At 34.0% G+C, this 20159-nt stretch overlaps 1 protein-coding gene across 2 annotated transcripts in view; it reads right to left on the bottom strand.

Moving 5' to 3' along the window:
* Positions 1-9573: 9573 nt before the first annotated feature.
* The window catches only part of MANEA (mannosidase endo-alpha), a 68456-nt gene continuing 57870 nt past the window's right edge, over positions 9574-20159 (bottom strand). For both annotated transcript variants that reach the window (XM_074333311.1, XM_074333310.1), the window contains 2 exons: positions 15553-15629; positions 9574-14727 (listed from right to left, as the gene is read on the bottom strand). In XM_074333311.1, the coding sequence (XP_074189412.1) occupies positions 14070-14727; positions 15553-15629 (735 nt within the window). In that variant the 3' untranslated portion in view covers positions 9574-14069. The remainder of the gene's footprint in view (positions 14728-15552; positions 15630-20159) is intronic.

Genomic DNA, 20159 nt, shown 5'->3' with positions numbered 1-20159 from the left:
TTACCATCTGGGAAAGATCAAAGCTAACTAGAGGGTTACTGATTAGGTAATGAATCTGACAAAATGTCCTAACTAATTATTTTTCTTCAATGAAAGTCTTGGAGCAGGAAAGGATCTGTTGATGAAAATTTCTTAAAAGCCCAGATAATTACCACTATGATAGTTTACTGGGTTAAAAATAGGGTTATTTTATGTAAATGAGGGTGGTCAGGGACAAGAATAATGGTGACAACATCCCCTATTTCCCAGATGAAAAAAGAATGAGCCTATCAGAAATGTGATAAGGTCATCAAAAGTACTTAAACACCTACAAATTAATTCTAGTACATGGGTGCTGGATCTATAGCATAACAGCACATTCTTCATCAAGATATATATAAAAAAATAACAGAAAGCTGTCTTTTTTTGTACCTCAAGTTGTGATATTCTGCTATTTCCATTTTCATGATTTTCTGTTCTGCTCATGATTCACGGACCCCTATGGACTTGTCTGCATTGTGATGCAGCAGTGAGTAAACAAAGGACCCACCAGGACACGGAGCTTGCTTTCCAGAAGGGATGGCAGGCCTTAAAAACAGCTCTATAATATTGTCTTCCAGTAAAAGAGTCTTGAAGAAAAGTGATGTAGTGCAAGGGAATAGAGAGTGATGTATCTGCTATTTTAAATAGTAAGGAGGGAATTTTGAGACTTTTAGGCGGAGACATAAATAAAATGAGGGTAGCAGTGAGCCTTGTAAATATCTTGGAGAAGATCATTCCAGGAAGGGAAAAAGGAAGGAGGAACCTGATGAACACACCTGCAGAGAGTGCTGTATAGACAGCAGAGAGGTTTGTGTGGCTGGGGGGAGGTGAGGGAGAGGGGACGCGTGAGCAAGGAAAGAATGGAGGAAACAAGGACAGAGCAGAAGCAAGGGCTTGATTAGGAGGCTTAGCTGCCTACTGAAATACTTTGGGTTTTATTCTTAGTGTTGAGGGGTCATTGGATGTTTTTAAGAAATGAAATATCATGATGTCACTTAACATATTAAAAAGGATCATTCAGCTACTAAAAGGAGGGTATGTGTCCAAAAAAATAGAAACAAGTTGAGAAGCTATAGCCAGGGTGGTGAGAATCAAAGTGGTCCTAGTGAATGGAGTGAGAAAGGTTCATATTGAGAACACATTTTGAAGTTATGACTGGTAGATTCTCAACAAAAGAATGGATGTTGGATATGAAATAGAGACTGGAATCAAGATTGACTCCAAAGATTTTGGCATGAGGAACAAAAAGTCTGTGGATGCCATGTTTGTGGGAAAGCAAATGTTTGTGGGATGCAGGAAATTAAGATTTCAATTTTGAAAAAGGGAAATTTGAGTTATTAATTAGAAATCCAAGTGCAGGTTAGATATACAAGCCTAGAGTTCAGATGACAAATCCGGGCTATAAATACAGTTTGGAAGTTATACACATATCTATGAGATTGAACACCGTGGAACTAAACAAGATTGCCTAGGAAAGGAATGTGGATAGGGAAGAGAAAAAGGTACAAGGATAGAGCCCAGATCACTGTAATCTGCACTGGTTAAGAAAGGCAGGAAGATGCAGCAAAGCAGACTGAAAAGGAGCAGTCCGTGTTAGAAGGAAAACTGGAAGTGGGCAACGTCACCAAAACTAAGGGAAGCTAGTGTTTCAGGAAGGAGGAAGTGATCAACTGTGTCACTGCTGAGAGTCTGAATAAGATGGAGCCTGAGAATTACCTTTTAAATTTAGCAATTCGTAGGTCATTAGGGACTCTAATAAGAGCCCTTTTAGTGCAGTGGTAGGAGAAACAGACTAATTGGATCCAAAAGAGAACAGCAGGAGAAATAGTAGGTACGAGAGTACAAACAACTCTCCTGACATATTCGCTATGTAAAGGAACTGAGGGATGTATCTGGTGGGAGGTAAAGTCAAAGGAAGGTTTTGTTGTTTTATAATGGGCATATTATACATGCTTTATGCAAATGAGAACTATCCAATAGATAGGGAATATTTGATGATGTTGAGGGAAGAAATAATTCTAGGAGCAACGTCTTTGGGATGGAGAGAGGAAATCGGATCAAATGCACAATTCAGAGGATGGCCTTAGGAGCATGGGAAGTTCATACACTAACAGGAGAGAGTTGAATAACTAAGACAGGAATACTTGCTGATGAATGTAGGGCCTCTCTTCTGATAGCCTCTATTTCATCAGTGAATTCCGGAGGGCACAGAGAGAGTTTGGGGAATTCAGGGGTATATGAGTTGCATGTTGCTGGGTAACAATAATAGCACAAATTTAGCAGCTTAAAACAATACAACGTTTTCATCTCCCAATTTCTTGGGGTCAGGAGTCTAAGCACAGTGAGTCTGGTCCTCTGAAAGCCTATTATCAAGGTGCCGGCCAAAGCTATGTTTCAAGACGTGACAAGGGAAGGATTCTCTTCCAAACTTGGGGTTGTTGGCAGGATTCAGGTACTTGCAGACTAGTGGACTGAGGATCCTAGTTTCTGGCTGGCTATTGGATGGCCGCACTCAGTTTTCTGTCATGTAGACCTTTCAAATAAGGCTGCTTGCTTCATCAAAACCATCAAGGAAGAGTCTTCCAACAAAACAGACATTACAATCTTATATGTCATAATCAGAGATGTGACATCTAGCCACCTATACTGTTGGTTAGAAGCAAATCACCCAGACTCAAAGGGAAGAGATTACACAAGAACTTGAGCACCAGGGTGTTGGGATAATGGGTTATTTTAGAGTCTGCAGGAAAGAATGGGAGCTTGAGTCAGATTAAGCAATATTCAGTGCCATATGGAACTAACTTAACATCAGTTGCATACTTTAGACTTCAGATTTCAGCAGTTGTTCTCTTAATGCCCTTTTACTATTCCAGGATACAGTCCCAGATACCATTTGCATTTAGTTATTATGACTCCTTTGTCTCTTCTTGTCTATGACAGTTTCTCAGTGTTCCCTTGTTTTATGACCTTGACAGTTTTGTGGAGTACTGGTTAGGTATTTTGCAGAATGCCTCTCAATTTGAGTTTGTCTGGTGATTTTTTCTCATGTCTAGACTGGGGTTATTTCTTTTTTTGAAAGAATACCAGAGAGAGAGCATGTTTTTTTGAAGTTAGAAGAAAACATCCTGTTTGCTGATGGGAATGATTCACTAGAAAAGGGGAGATTTGATGATGTGGGAGTGAGAACTATTGTCAGAGTTATGCCTTTGAGCAGACAAGAGGAAATTGGATTTAGAACCCAGGGGGAGAGACTGGCCTTAGATGAAAATAAGGACAGTTTATTCATAGTTAAAAGAAGGGCTGAGAGCTTAGGAACACAGGTGATACATTCAAAAGAGTACGTATGGTGGCAGAAGCTTACGTACATTTTCTTTTGATTGTGTGTTACTTTTCTATTGCTGTGTAATAAATTATCACAAAGTTAGCAGCTTAAAATAACATATATTTTATTATCTCAGTTTCCATGAGTCAGGATACCTGTCATGGCTTAACTCAACTCTCTGCTCAGGGTCTCACAGGGTTGTAATTAAGGTGTCAAGGGTCATTTCCCAGCTCACACAATTGTTGGGGGAATTCATTTTCTCGAAGCTGTAAACTCCTATGGTGGTTTCCTCCTTCAGGCCCGTATGAGAGGATCTCTAGTGTCTTGTCTCTAATCTCTGAACCTCTTTTAAGGGGCTCACCTTATTAGGTCAGTCCACTGAGGATTACCTACCTTTTGATTTAGTCAACTGATTAGGGATCTCAATTTTTACCTCAAAACCCCTTCATCTTTGCTATATACAAATCTCAGGAACGATAACCCATTAACTTGCCATACTCTATTAGAAGTAAATTATAATCCTGCCCACGCAGGGTGGAGATTACATGAGGGCTCAATGGGCATCATCTTCATTTGCTTCTACTTTCTTAATTAAGTAGGAAGCAAGATTATGCATTGTTTAAACAGAGGAGAAGTGGAGGTTTGAGAAAAATGGGAAAAAAAATGAACTATATCCAAGAATGAGTGTACCTTTTGACTCTAAACAATCTCTTCAAGATTTGTAGGGCTTCTCCAGCATGTGGTTTCCTAAGATAACTGGTTATCCAACCTAGTCCTCATATTTTAATCAATTACTAAATATTCTGAATGGTAATTGTGAGGTTTTTGTCATAAATAGTAAGAAATAATCGATTCTACTATCTTTTTAAAGATTTATTGATCTGTGAGGAATTATGAATAATGGAGAAATGAGGTTAATATTCAACACATTTTCTAAATCTTAATATTGCTTGAAAAGCATGTCAATATTTACATTTTAAAAATTTCTGATGCATGTTTTGTTTTAATAGCAGTACTAAATTTAGCAAAACATTTAATGGAAAGAGCACGGAGATTATGCAAATAGTTCAGGAGTTATGACTATCTCAAACATTGTACTTATTAGAGTAAATGACGGATTAAAAGTCTGTTTAACTGGGACACTTATAGAATTTCTGCCACTAATATGTTAAATCAACACCAATATACTTACTTTTAGGTAGTAATAAAGTTTTAGGTAATAAAGTTTTTTGTTTGTTTGCTTTATAGAACTTGCCTGAAATTGACTTTGTGTAAAGGGCTCATTAAAAAACAAAATGGGGTGGCCCATTAGCTCAGTTGGTTAGAGCGCAATGCTCTTAACACAGTTTGATCCCTACATGGGCCAGTGTGAACTGCGCCCTTCACAACTAGATTGAAACAACTACTTGGTTTGGTTGGAGCTGATGGATACTGGAAAAACACAATTAAAATAAATAAAAGTTAAAAAAAAAAACACCTTATGAAATAGAACTACAGTTTTATTTTTAATGTTTTAGTTAATGAAGGTAAAAGGAAATTACACACACACACACACACACACACACACATATATATATATATAATGTATTTATGTATATATGCCAATGTTATTTAGCTACAACCATCAAATCATTGAACAGATTTCAATCTTCTTTCAAGTAGCCGGAGAGGAATAGAATAACATCTAGAAATGTTCATGAACTTCTGTGTAACACTGTGTAACACAGTGTTTTGTATATGCAACTCTTCACATGAATGTATCATCAGTTCAATAAGCATTTAATTTGCACCTACCGTGTGCCAGGCACTGGCAATGTAAAGGTAGAAAAGACACACTCACTAATTGGGGCTAGACTTCAAAGCTACAGAAAATGCTATATTTCATTAAATTTAGTATTGAGTCCATGGCATTTTTTGAAAAAACTTATGTATATCTATTAGGTTCTTTTCTATGTATATTTTATATTCTTTAAAAAAGTGTAAACAAAGATATTCCTTACACTCAAGGTGCTTATAGTACAGAGAAAAGATACTCATGTATAAAAACTTATCCCAACACAAAGTATTAAGTTGGTGCAAAAGTAGTTGCGGTGTTTGCAATTATTTTTAACCTTTTAAACCACAATTACTTTTGCACCAACCTAATAGTAAGTGCTAGAATAGAAATGTATTCTGAGTGCCTAACTTTTGTGAGTGTAGGGACAGTGCGGGGGTGTAAGGAAATATGTCTAGATAAATGGACCCTGCAGTTAAATGGCAGTTTGTTCAGGTACATCTCTACTCAACTGTGGGACATTGGCAACTTCCATACTATAGTTTCCTTAACTGTATAACAAACAAAAGCTACTTCAGAATGTTGGATGCATATTACATAAAATAACATGTACAACATTTAATACAGTGTTTGATACACATTAGATACTTGTTAGAAATATTTCCCTTCCTCTATTTTTCTGTCCAACTCTTATCTTTGCAGTAAAAGGAAACAAAGTGAGGAACAATGGAAAATACATTACCAAAAAATAAAAATAAATAAAAAAGATCTCCACAGGGTTATGAAATAACAAGTTATTTGGTGATCCTTCTGAAGTAAAATATTATTGTAGCAGAAACTTTAAGAAACAAATAAAGAACTAGGCAATGAGGCTATCACCGTAGGCCTAGAACAGTAATGGGATATGTTGTGAAGAAGTTTGTGCTTTATTCTTTAGGCAATTAGGAGTCACTTAAAGGATTTGAAGCAAGAGAATGACCTTGACTCTGAATCTAGATAATGATTTGAAATAGTCAATATTGTAGGTATACAAACTAGTTGAGAAGATATAATAGGCCAAATAAAAAATAATTATGTCCTGGGTATAGTCAGGTAGTACAGATAGAGAATAGCATGAATCTTTAGGAGATATCTAGGGGAAAAAGAACCAGTACTTAATGTTTGATGGGATGTAGGGCATGAGTGAGACAAGGCAAAGAATGACCCCAGGTTTCTGGCTGTGTGGCATGAATGACAATGTCATGAATTGAGATAGGGAAGAGAGAATAAGGAGGGAAGAGGAGAGAAATTCTACTAGTGGAGGTGGAATTGTTCATATAGTAAAGATGTGCTTAACTTTCCAAGAAATTGCCAAACCGTTTTTGAAAAGTAAAATATTTTACACAGGAAATGTTTAAGATCTTTGGCATTGTTAGTCTTTTTGATTTTAGCCATTTGTATGAGTGTGTGGTAGTACCACACTGTAGGTTTTAAAAAATACTACTATACAGAAAATTCATATTTTTTTTTGTGTTGGGGGGTATACAGCTGTGAATTGGGCAATATAGTCCAGTAGTCAGTACTTCAATTAGGATACAAAGTAGTTTCCTCCTCTCCCCACAAATTATCTTGTGCTGCTCCTTTGTAACCAACCCCGCCCCAACTCCTAAAGCTTGGACCACTACTCTATTATAGTCTGTAGAGTTCTGCCTTTTCCAGAGTCATATAAATAGAATCATAAAGTAGATAATCCTTGGAGGCTTCTTTCGCTTAACAAAATGCATTTGAGATTCATCCACGTGGTTGCGTGTATTAGTGTTTCATTACTTTTTACTGCTGAGCAATATTCTATTGTATGAATGTACCAGAGTTCATTTATTCTTTCACCCACTCAAGGACATTTGGATTGCTCCCAATTTGAGTATAAAAACGACAGTAATGGCCAACATTTATTGAACATTACCATGTCTCAGGACTGTTTTAGGCACTTTATTTGTATTAACATATTTAATACCTACAATGTTATTTGAAAGGCAAAGATTAGAGTAATAAAATTCAGAGTGGATGACAAATGTTAATTTTAAGATTTGTATTTTATAAAATTACTACTTTTTCCCTGACCATTCTTGTGTCTTTATTATAGAAATGCAGAGTTTTTAATTTTTCTTGGTTTTGATGCTATTGATACCAGTGACATAATAGTTTTAGTGCTAAATAGCACTTTTAGCCAACCTACAGCCCAATCCTCTCTTTTTAAAGACATGGAAACTGAGCAGATTAGTTATTAGTAAACATTTTGTGTTTTTTTTTTTTTGTTAATGGTGAGCTATGGTTAACAGACTACCAATTCAGCAACTGTAAGCCCCTTCCTACATACCGTATGCCTGAAAATAAGACCTAACCAGACAATCAGCTTTTATGTATCTTTAGTAATATAAGGCCCGGTATTATATTATTATATTATATAAGACCCAGTCTTACAGTATAGTAAAAGAAGACGGGGTCTTACGTTAATTTTTGCTCCAAAAAGATGCATTAGAGCAGATTGTCTGGCTCGGTCTTATTTTCGGGGAAACATGGTGAAATTCTGAGTTAAGTACCTAATCTTATTCTCCCTTCTGGAACTAATATATATTTAATTAACTCAATTGCTTTTCATTTTTTCAATTATTTATGAGAAAGGTTCTGTCATGGTAGCCAATTAGACATAAGGAATAAAAAAATGTAAACGGCATCACGTAAAACATAATGCTTTATTAGTTAAAAAATAAAAACTAAGTATCTTGAGAGCAGAAGCTAGTGTCATAGTCATGTGTATATACCCTTTCCCACTACATGCTCTGGCAGAAATTCAAGATATAATTAACGAATACCCTCAAAAACTGTGGGAGAGCTGCTTGAAGGATAAATACATGGACCCTCCACTCTTTGGGATGGATATGAAATTTGGTCTTGATGCATTACAGGGAAGGTGCTGATATTGTTCATTGGGTTATAGTGTCCTCTTTATGAGAATCCCCAGAAGGAATTCATCTCTTAATACCATGGCCTATACTTTTCTTGAGAAATGTATTTGTATTTTACACTATGGACACTACACAGTATGTAGATTAGATGTCCTTTTTCATATTGGCTACTCAAAAGCTCGTTAAATTTGTGACCACTGGGATAGCAGTGTGTTTACAATATTAGTTTGCATTTTATGCTGGGCTCAATAAATAGGAATCAAGTGTATTCCTATTCTTGCTCTATTTTTATCTGAGACTATATTGTCACGTTATGTATTCTAACAAATCACTAGTATGCTTTTTTGAAATAAATCAGGTAAGAAAGATAGGTAAATTGAGAGTAAGACAGAAAGGCTGAATGGCAGACAGGCAGCAAAAGGGGAAAAAGTAGGTTGCAGAAGTGGGGGCTAGAATTAAACCCAGTTACTTATTATTACTTTTTCTGCCTACCTGGCAGGCTTCAAACATGGATCCAAATTTAATAAGCAACAGAATAAAAGCATTCCAGATCCCTCTTAGTAAATATAAAGAAATTCAAATCAGCTATTCAAAAGCTAAATTAGGAGGAATAACAGAGAAGATTGGCTAAGAGATATGCACCTAACTCATTTTTTTAGTTGCTTTAATTTCTGATCTTGCATCAGATAAGACCTGAGGAAGGCTATCACATCAGAGCCCTCATGGATTCACTTTCATTGACTTGTTTTTTATTGTTACATGCTTGGGATTTATCCAATAATCATCATGATGACTAGTCATATGAATTCCCCTTGAGTGTTACACAAAAGGTTGAGGACATTTTTCACAATAGTTTTACATTCTTTTCCTATCAGAGGCCACAAATCAGCGACCCGTGAAATAGATCCAATCAGCAAATCTTTTTAAAAACTTTGCAATATTTGCCATGTTATAATTAGAAAAATTACCACACACACACACACACACACACCCTCATTTTAATGACCCATAACTACAAAAGGCAACACGAACAGGAGCTGATTAGCAACTACTTTTAGGTGAGAGTTGTTCAGGTCCTAGGATCTCTAGGGTCTTCAACCTGATGCAGGTTTGTTTACAATACCTGATAGTTTCCTGTAGGTTTTGCATTTTGACCCTAGATATAATGCCTTTTTGATAAATTTATTTTAAAATGTATCAACAAAGTAAAGTTTGCCTCATACAGGAAGGAAAGGAGGTGCTGCTTTTCTGGCAATAACAACATAGTATCTTGCATTAGCTACTCAGAGCTCCGTACTAAATGTGTCGTCAACCATACGTGCTGTGCTACTGCTGTATGCACATTCTTTTTAAAATTCCATACTTCATTATATATTAATTTTGTAATTATTTTTTGTAGAAAAATACTTCAAATCCTTTTTGCAAAGTCACAATACACATTATAATAAGAGGAAACATTACCTAAACTCTATTTAAGGACAGACTCGAAAAAATGAAATGAGGAAATAATGTGCATTATCAGAATATTTTATTTGAGGATTAAATTTTTAGCTACAAACATTTAATACTCTTATGAGGAAAAATAAAACAGAATATGAGCTTGGCTACTGTTCATATCATTGTCACTAAATATTTTTCTTAAAAAATTATCTAAAAAGAGCATAATTTTCAAGAATGCACTATAATTAAATATAGCAACATAGCAAATTTTCAAGAATATAGCAACCAGATTTGCAGTTGACATTTTACATGTAGTCAGAGATTAGATTGCTCTATTTTAATATTAATGGTCTATTAATGGTCTTTAATATTAATAGTCTGCCATGTAACTAATATAAGTCTGAGTAATTAAAAAATGATATACAGAACAGCAGTATTCAATTAATATACATTTAATATATACAAACAATAACAAGTTGTGCCATGCTACTCTTAGGTGACTGTTCACAGATTTCTAGTTACTCCATGTATTACAATTGAATTTCTTCTAAATATTTTTCTCTTTTGCATTTGATATTTTCAAGATCAGGGTAAAGTCCACATTACATTAGACACAATTATCGAATTAACATGGTGATATAGTGGTTTGATAATGTCGTTTGTAAAAGTGACTCATAAATACTTTTATGCATAGCCGTAATTATTTTAAACGTGATTGAGTAGCTAATGTTTCGTCACTTTGAGTTGTTTATAATGATCTTTGTTCAGATTTTTAACAATTGTTTCAAAAAGTCAAAACCAAAAAAGGATGATACAATCACATACCACAAGTTGAACTCTATGTAGAATTGTATCACCATGGTACACAGTTTTGTCATGAAATAGTTATTTAAATGGGGTAGATTCCAAAAGGCTTTTTATCTTTATGTTTAAATTTATATTTTTTATATAAATTGAGAAACTTGAAATTCAGTATCTAAGATACTTTGAAATGAATTCTAGAACATCCAATAGAAAAAGTGCCACTATGGCTTGACATTAGTAAATTTTATATATATGACTATTTGCTTAATAGGTCTCAACTTATCATAAATTAAACAGTAACTATATAACAACAACAAAGCTAATCACATTGAAAAATGCTTCTCCTTTTATTAATAACTGGAAAATAACAGCACTATGACTAGATTTTTTTTGGATTTGACTAAGAATGAACCTCTGTAATTAAGCCAAAGTAGTATCTGAATTCTCAAAAATATAACCTTACATTAAGCATGCAATAACATTTAACCATTATGGGGATTATAATAATGCTAGTATAAAATTTAATTTGGAATAGTTTTTAGAAAAGGACTATCTGAGCCAAAAGATGCTTTTGCTTGTGGTTAGGTCAATTTTTTTATTTTGAAATTGTATAAATTTGTAAAAATAACTGAAATTTTGCTGGTCATAAATAAAGTATACGGCTTCTGTACTATGGGACAGGAGAGTCCTGACTAAATTCAGATTTTATATATAGAATTTCAAGGACTATTTCTGTAGGCACTATAGAGTTTAAGAGCAGTCATCTTGTTTAAAATGAGTAACACATCAGTTTGAAAAAGCATAAGGTTCTGAACTTAGTAGGTTTTCAAGTTGCTTGTTACCTTTGCTGTTTAAGGGGAAGATCAACTTCCTAAATGATGTCAGAGCGAATATCTGATTAGGCCCAAAGAATAACAAAACATCTCTCAAATTAAAAAAGAAAAACAACTGTATTCGTGTGTGTGTGTATAACAAATTCAGATTTTAAAACTATGTACAGTTAAAGATACTTCCTTTGTTAATGCTGCATATCTCAAACAGAAAATATACAGAGTGTGACTGAATACTACTTTTCATCTATTGATCAGAAATTAAATAAAACATTTCATAAATAGAATGTAGATTTTTATATCTAAGACACAATATATTTCATGAATGCTTTTATTAAAGTTAGCTACTCCGTATAACAAAATAGTCATCTTTTAGTTACATACCCTTAAAATGGAAATAAGTTAATATACAACTGATATAAACATTAATAACAGCAGTTTTTGACAATATTAGTCCTTAGGAGCAGTGAAGGAAAGATTTGGTTTCTTCAGGCAAAACAGATGGACTGATTGAACTGTAAAAGAATTCATTATGATTCACGCATTGCATATATATTACACTTTCTCTTTTAACAGTTATTTTAGCTTACTGAATTCAAACCTATAGTTTTTAAAATTAGAAAATCAATTCTTTGCTTTTATTGTGGTCATAATGATCAATTCTTTGCTCTTATTGTGGTCACTATGACTTGTGTTACAAGTCATAAGGCAGCTGTAATGAATATCTGAGGAAGATTTTGAAAGCATTCCTCTCTACGAATAACAAAACTATTAGAGATAATTCCTTCTAATAAATGTTTTTTAAAACAGGAGAAAAGAAACATGATAGTCATATAATTATAAATTAGTAAACAGTTATGTGATCAGATTCAGAACATTCTTCCCTTGATAACTTTCTGCAATGAAGACAGAATCTTGTATTTTACTTTGAAATCTGACTGATTGCTACTGGCTAGTTTGGGTAATATGTTGGGAACCACAACAAAGGTCAGCGGTAAACTGTGCTGTAGTAGATTATGTATGTCTACAATAGGAGCAAGATAGAAAGCGGCGGTATCCAGGTTCAGGATTTGCTCGCCGTGTCTTTGTACACTTTCCCTTCATCTTAGAGCTATTTCATAAAATTAATTTTCTGTCACGGTGGGTTCAAATATACAACATAAGCAATGACAAAAATTCCTCTGTAGTAGGTAGGTCTCTAACTAAACTTTAATAAGACATAGTACATACAAAATATTATAAGGTATGATATGGAGTTTATCCTTAAGATAGTGGCTAAATGGATATAAGACAAAATCCACAGGTTATATCTGTGTGAGTGTTCCTATGAAGATGTTTAGTTATATCAGTATAGTGATTTTATTCTAGTAATTTCCTGCAGAAAGTAGATTATTACTATTGTAGTGATTTCCCGTGGCCTGATCATTCTCTGAGAAATGGTAAATTCTTCACTTATAAATAAGTTTAACATTAATCATGCCCCTTTTCAAAAATAGTATTTTACTTCAAAACTACTGCTTAGAAATAAATTTCATCGTCTGATGAGCTATTTTATGATAAATCCCACTGCTAGTTTCTGTAAGAATGTCTTTATATTCTGAAGATTTATATGCATTATTGTTTAATATTACCCTATTGCTTTCTTTAATAAATATCTAAGAAGTAATATTCATGTAAGAGCATATATTTTTTACTATAATTCTAGCTAACTATAATAATAAAGTCTATCCTTTTTCTAGTTTTAAAGTAGAGATTCATTTTTAGCATACAGGTGATTAATTTGTCACAATATGACAAACAATTGATCACAAATATTTAACCTGATAGGAAACATAAAGTATGTTTTTATTAGAATACCATTATATACAATTTAAAATTACTGTCTTTTAAATGAAATATTATTTGTATCATTAAGTATTAAACTTAAGCAAATGTCAAACTTTAGGAATAAACAACATATAAAGGAATTTTCATTTCCATGTCCCTAAAATCTAAAAAAAGCGAAGCAAATGTTCTCTATTACTTTTCGTAAAAATAGCTTAAAATATTAAAAGACAATCCAAAAATAGTATCAACTTTTTTCTTATCTAACAGGTGGTCTCTGATTAACAGTAAATTGAAAAACATGAATAATAGAATAAGAAGTTAAACACTGACTCTAAAAATGGTTAACAGTGTGGATATTATACCTTCATAATTGTGAAACAACTAAGGTTTCTTAATAATTGAGAAGCAATCGTTAACTTTTATAAAATAACTTTCTATAGCTTCTAAAATCTGGAATTCGACATTGTAAAGCAGAAACATTAGACATGCAAAACACCTAGCATGCTATAGGTAATCAAAAATCTACAAATGATAGGTATCGAGCTGCAGAAAGCAGGACTTCCTACACACAACAGGGTTCACAGTAAGATTTAAGGTCTATGATTTTAAATTTTAAGAATTATTACTAGCGAGTTATCCAGAATCTAAACACTGATACAAACAATAACATTGATTGAATCATTGAAACTATCTTTTAGGTCTTTTTTCTTCAACAGATATACCAAATATACATACAATCCTTTTTCTTTGGGCCCAGAATACAAGTAGAACTTAACTGTGTTCTAACTACTTTATGTAACAAGCATTTATCTATTGTGAAATAAATTAAATTGCCATGAAAGCAGGATTTCAATTTCAGTCAGAAATTTAGCAAATGACACAGGGAATGTTTTTTGCACAATTTTCTCTCAAGTATTTTCTCAGTGCAGCATTGTGAAGGGTGGCAATGAGAACATTACTACCTTTAAAAAAAGTACAAATTATTTTTACTAAAGATAATAGTAACAATGCATACTGATTTTGACAGTTTTCTTTCCATAACTAAAAACAAAAGGCATTGGTTGAAATTAGGTGATTTCTGTAATTATTAAACTTTAATCAATGCATTAAGAAACAGGCAGCTGGTGATCTAATGCGTAAGTTGCTCTTTCCTTACTGTATTTTTCAGACCACTTGCGAGTTAGCTCTAGATAAAGACTTGGTTTATGAGGCCGGTAATCCAGGTACACTGTATTACTGGTCCTTTTGGGAACAGCTTTTTCAATTTGAGTTCCTTCATGCCACTCATTAAAGGAGGTGATAGAAATTACACTGGGGTGGGCTTGGAGTGCAGCACTCAGAGCGGTTTCGTAGTACTTCCCATTGACACGGTTCCGAGTGTTCTGAGTGTTCCATGGGCGGATGCTGGTGTCTATGTATCCTGGGCCCACACTTGGTATAAATATTAGTTTGAAGTGATCACAAAATAATTTTAGCTTAGCCCAGTTCTCATATGATGAGCCATAAGTAAAGCCATTTGTGGCAAAATATGTGTAAATTCCATCAAAGCCACTTTGAAGGATATCATATTTATGTTTGTCTTCTACTAGAAGTGCAATAAACAATCCATCGTAAGGAGAATTGCGAATGCTCCGAGACCCTGAGATAGTTAACAGATTGGCCCATTGTTCAGGCTTTGTAATATAGGAATCATAGACATAAAACATAGGAAGAGCATTGCCGGTCTGAGTCTTGTACCTGTAAAAGGCTGGATGATTTCCATATCTAGAATACAAACATAGGTAAAAGTGCAATGAATATTCACAACTCATTTGCCATAGACAGTAATTGCTTATGTACTGAAAATGAAGCTAATCAGTACGGTTTAAGCACATTGTTCACCTTTGGGGAGTCAGTTATATAAGTGTAATGATTAAAAGTGCATTTTTAATTTTATACATTGGGAAATGAAATACTGGATACATTAAGGTATTACTGAACACGAAATTAATTACCATATATTGAGGTTTACAAATGTTGACTAACATCATGAATAGCCCATTTTCTACATGAATATATAAATTACTTTTTTGTATCAGTGATAAATGGCCCACTGTTGCTGACAACTTTCTTCGTAAGAGGATGGTATCTAACACAGACTATTATCAGTAAGATCCTTGAACAAAATAAATCTATATTAATAAGTTCCCAGTAATCAGATTAATATAAATGAAAATATTAGATGTAGGTCCATTGCTATAAAAGCAGTTCACATTTCATAATCTGAACCTTCTTTTAAAAAGCCAAAACTCTATACTCATAAGATTTAAAGAATATGCATTGAAAATGTCACTATGACAGAAATCATAACTAGCCTAATAAACATATAAAGAGTAATTTTTAACTATTCATACAGAAAGTGAACTGTAAGGAACTTCAGAAACGTTCTTCAAAATGATTGTAATATTCATTAAAAGTTAGTTTAAATTAATTTTAATGTCAGACTACAAATCCTTTAAATCTCTCAAATATAATTCAAATGTACTTTTCTTATAACAATAATTATCATTGGATCACAAACCAGTAATTGTAAACACAGAAGAAACTCACTTGTCTATAATATATTTCACATTTTTGTACATGTTTTGATCATCTCGATTTTTATATGGTTCGATGTGAAAAGTGACCTAAAACAAAAATACTGATTAGAGAAAAAATTATCTGTGATATAAAGATAAAAGTATATCCCATATTTTAAATTAATCCTATGATTTACTAATGTTAATTTAAAACGAACATTGAACATAGAAGTTACTGAAGAATTCTAATAGTAATAACAGTTATTAAGAAGCTTTCTAAATATTTTATACATTTTACCTCAGTTAAATTCTCACAATTCTATAAGGTAGCTATTATTACTATCTTAATTTTCTAAATGAGGCAAAGTTAACATAGTTGCAGTAACTTGTCACACCGAGCCAGCTGGAGGCAATATGGGCAATCTGAATTCAGAGCTCAAATATTCAACCAGTGTGCAATACTTCTTCCTGTATGTTTACTCCTTATAAAGAATAGGGACATATTCTATATTCAGACATATCTTTTTAAATCAAGGCCAAAAACAAAAAGTGGTCTAGAAAAATCCGATTCTCAGGTGTGATCATTAAGTTTACACTTAAATGGAGCCAACAGCAAATGACAAATTCTTCTATATAATTAAAATAGCATTTTACCAAATGTATGGTTAATTTGTACTATTAATATCCACTAGTACTATAATAGACATTAATTTTCAGAACGTTTGCTATTATTGATACTGTAATACTACAAAGCAATAACCAAAAACACTTTTAAAAAAAATATTGTGAACAAAAAACTCCATTTTTTAAAATTGAGGTAACGTTGCTTAATAACATTATCAAAAGTTCAGGTGTACAACATAATTCAACATTTGCTGCGTGCTCACCACCAAAAGTCTAGTTTCCAATCATCACCATACATTTGACCCCTTTAACTGATTTTGCCCTGCTCTCACCCCCCTTCCCCACCAGTAACTACGAATATTTGTCTATGAGTTTGTTTTGTTTGTTCATTTGTTACGTTTTTGTTTATAGTCCACATGAGTGAAATCCTGTGTTCTTTGTCCTTTTCCATCTGACTTATTTCACTTATCGTCATACCCTCAAGATCCATCCATGCTGTCATAAATGGCAATATTTCATCTTTTTTATGGCTCAGTAGCATTCCATTGTACATATATACCACATTCTTATCCATTCATCTGTCGATAGACACTTACGTTATTTCCATGCCCTGGTTACCGTAAATAATGCTGCAATGAACATAAGGGTGGGTACAATATTTTTTTGAATGTTTTCAAAATCTTTGGAGGAAGAATTACTGGATCATATGGTAGTGCTACTCATTTTTTAAGAACCTCACACTATTTGCCACAATGGCTGTCCCAATTTATATTTCACCAACCGTGTACGAGGGTTCCTTTCCTCTACATCAGCTCTAACATTTGTTTCTTGTATTTCTGATAGTATTAGCCATTCTAACACATTAGGAGACATCTCATTGTAGTTCACTAATAATTTGTGAAGTTGAAGATCTTTTCATGTGCCTGTTGGCCATCTATAGATCTTTCTTGGAAAAATGTCTAATCAGATCTTCTGCCCATTTTTTAATTGTTTCTTTTTGTTGTTGTGGTTGAGGTGTATGAGTTCTTTATATACTTTGGATATTAACCCCTTATTGGACATATCATTTGCAAATATCTTCTCCTATTCAGATGGGTGACTTTGTTTTGTTGACTGTTTCCTTTACAGTGAAAAAGCTTTCAGTTTGATGTAGTCCTTTTCATGTTTTTGTTTCCCTTGCCTTTGGAGTCAAATTCACAAAAACGCCACTAAGACTAATGTCCATTAAGTTTAGTGCCTATTTTTCTTCATTTTGTTCTGTTTGTTTGTTTCAGGCCTTACATTCAAGTCTTTAATCCATTTTAAGATAATTTCTGTGTATGGTGGTCTAGTTTCATTCCTTTGCATATGGTTGTCCAGGTTTCCCAGCAACTTATTGAACAGGCTTTTCTTTTTTTTGGCTCCTTGTTATATATTCTTGGCTCCTTTGTTGTAAATTAGTTGGCCTTACATGTGTGGGTTTATTTCTTGACTCCGAACTCTTTTCCATTGATTTTTGTATCTGCTTTTCTGCCAATACCATACTGTTTTGAATATTATACCTTTGTAGTATACTTAGAAATCAGCGAGTATGATATCTCTGGCTTTGTTCTTTTTTCTAAGGATTGCTTTGGCTATTGGGGGTCGTTTGTGTTTCAATTAAAAACTCAGGGTATTCTGTTCTATTTCTGTGAAAAATGCCACTGGGATTTTGATAGGGATTGCACTGAATCTGTAAATTGCTTTAGGTAATATGGGCAATGTTAATTCTTCCAATCCATGAATATACAAAAAATATCTTTCCATTTCTTTGTGAATTCACTTTCTTTCAACAATGACTTGTAGTTTTCAGTGTATATAGGTCTTTTACCTCCTTTGTTAAGTTTAGTGCTAGGCATTTCATACTTTTTGTTGCAACTGTAAATGGGACTATTTTCTTCGTTTCTCTTTCTGATAACTTCATTGTTAATATATAAAAATGCAACAGATTTTTGTATATTGATTTTGTAGCTTGCAACTTTACTGTATTCATTTACTATTTCTAATATGTGTTTCTGTAACGTTCTTAAGGTTTTCTATATATAAAATCATGTCATCCACAAATATAGTGACAGTTTTACTTCTTCCTTTGCAGTCTGGATGCCTTTTATCCTTTTATTTCTTTTCCTTGCCTAATTGTTCTGGCTAGGAATTATAGTACTATGTTGAATAAAAGTGGCAAGAGGGGAAATCCTTGTCTTGTTCCTGATTTTAGAGGAAAAGCTTTCAGTTTTCACCACTGAGTATGATGTTAGCTGTAGGTTTGTCATATATAGCCTTTATTATGCTGAAGTACTTTCCTTACATATCCACCGTAGTCCTTTTTTTTTTTTTTATCATAAATGGTTATTATCTTGTCAAATGCTTTTTCTGCATCTACTGAGAGGATCATATGATTTTTATTCTTTATTATGTTATTATGGTGTATCAGGTTGATTAATTTGCAGACATTGAACCATCCTTGCATCTCTGGAATGAATCCCACTTGGCATGGTCTAAGAGCCTTTTAATGTATTGTTTTATTTGTAATATTTTGTTGAGGATTTCTACATCTATGTTCATCAGAGATATGGGCCTGCAATTTACTTTTACTGTGTTGTCCTTGACTGGTTATAGTATCAGGGTAATGCTGGCTTCCTGAAAGAGTTAGGAAGCTTCCCCTCCACTTCAATTTTTTGAAAGCGTCTGAGAAGGGTAAGCATTAAATCTCTTTTGAATGTTTGGTAGAATTCACCAATGAAGCCATCTGATCCCAGACTTCTGTTTTTAGCGAATTTTTTTATTACTGTTTTAATTTCCTTGCTAGTGATCGGTCTATTCAGATGTTCTGTTTCTTCATGATTCAGTCTAGGAAGGTTGTATGATTCTAAGAATTTATCCATTTCTCCCAGGTTGTCCAATTTGGTGGTGTATACCCTTTCATAGCGTTCTTTTATGACCATCTGTATTTCTGTGGTATCCGTTATAACTCCTCCCCCTTCATTTCTGATTTTATTTGACTCTTCTCTTTTTTCCTTAGTGAGTATAGCTAAAGGGTTGTCAATTCTGTTGACCTTTTCAAAGAACGTGCTCTTCCTTTCATTAATAGTTTTGGCTGTCTTTTTATTATCTATTTCCAAAGCTTTTAAAGAAATTTTTCATCTCATTGCGTTCTTCAGTTCCAGTATTTCTGATTGTCCCTCTATTTTTCATACCTCATTGAGTTCTTCATGGTGGCTGTTTTGAATGCTCTATCATTTACATCACAAACTTGCATGCCTTTGAGATTAGTTACTGAAGAATTAACATTTTTTGTTACCTTGGTTGTTCCTCTGCTGGGGCATTTGAAGTAGTGAACACCTTTCTTATTTGGCTACCATTTTGATTTTAGCAATTCAGCAGGCTCATAATTAGAGGTCTTTCGTTTTCTAGTACCGTGTTTCCCTGAAAATAAGACCTAGCTGGACAGTCAGCTCTAATGTATCTTTTGGAGCAAAAATTAATATAAGACCTGGTATTGTGTTGTTATGTTATATTAATTATACTATATTAAAGACCCGGTCTTATAGTAAAATAAGACCGGGTCTTATTAATTTTTGCACCAAAAGATGCATTAGAGCTGACTGTCCAGCTAGGTCTTATTTTCGGGGAAACACGGCAGATGGTGCTATGGCACAAGATGTTGTCTTCTCTTACCTGTGCTAACTGAGCCTCTGGGGTTGCTGATGCTGTTACTATCAGAGTCTCTGCAGTGGGAGTAGTGCCACCGTGGTCATGGGAGTCACAGCCAGAGTGGTGGGCACCCCAGTTGTGTGTGGGATAGCTGGGTCTAGAAGCACCGCCACCATGGTAGAGGGATGTAGCCAGCTGGGGTGGAGAAGGGTTCACGCCCACAGCGACGTGGTTCTCTATGCACCCTGGCACCACTATGCTATTGCCAGGAGGCCCTGAAATGTCTTCACTGCCACTAGGCTTTCCAAGGTGCAAACACAGATGCAACTAGGGATGGAGCTGGAT

Source organism: Rhinolophus sinicus, linkage group LG05, assembly GCF_036562045.2.
Source record: "Rhinolophus sinicus isolate RSC01 linkage group LG05, ASM3656204v1, whole genome shotgun sequence".
NCBI classification, from domain to species: Eukaryota; Metazoa; Chordata; class Mammalia; order Chiroptera; family Rhinolophidae; genus Rhinolophus; species Rhinolophus sinicus.
Note: the sequence above shows the minus strand (reverse complement) of the source record. Positions and strands in the feature narration are given on the sequence as shown.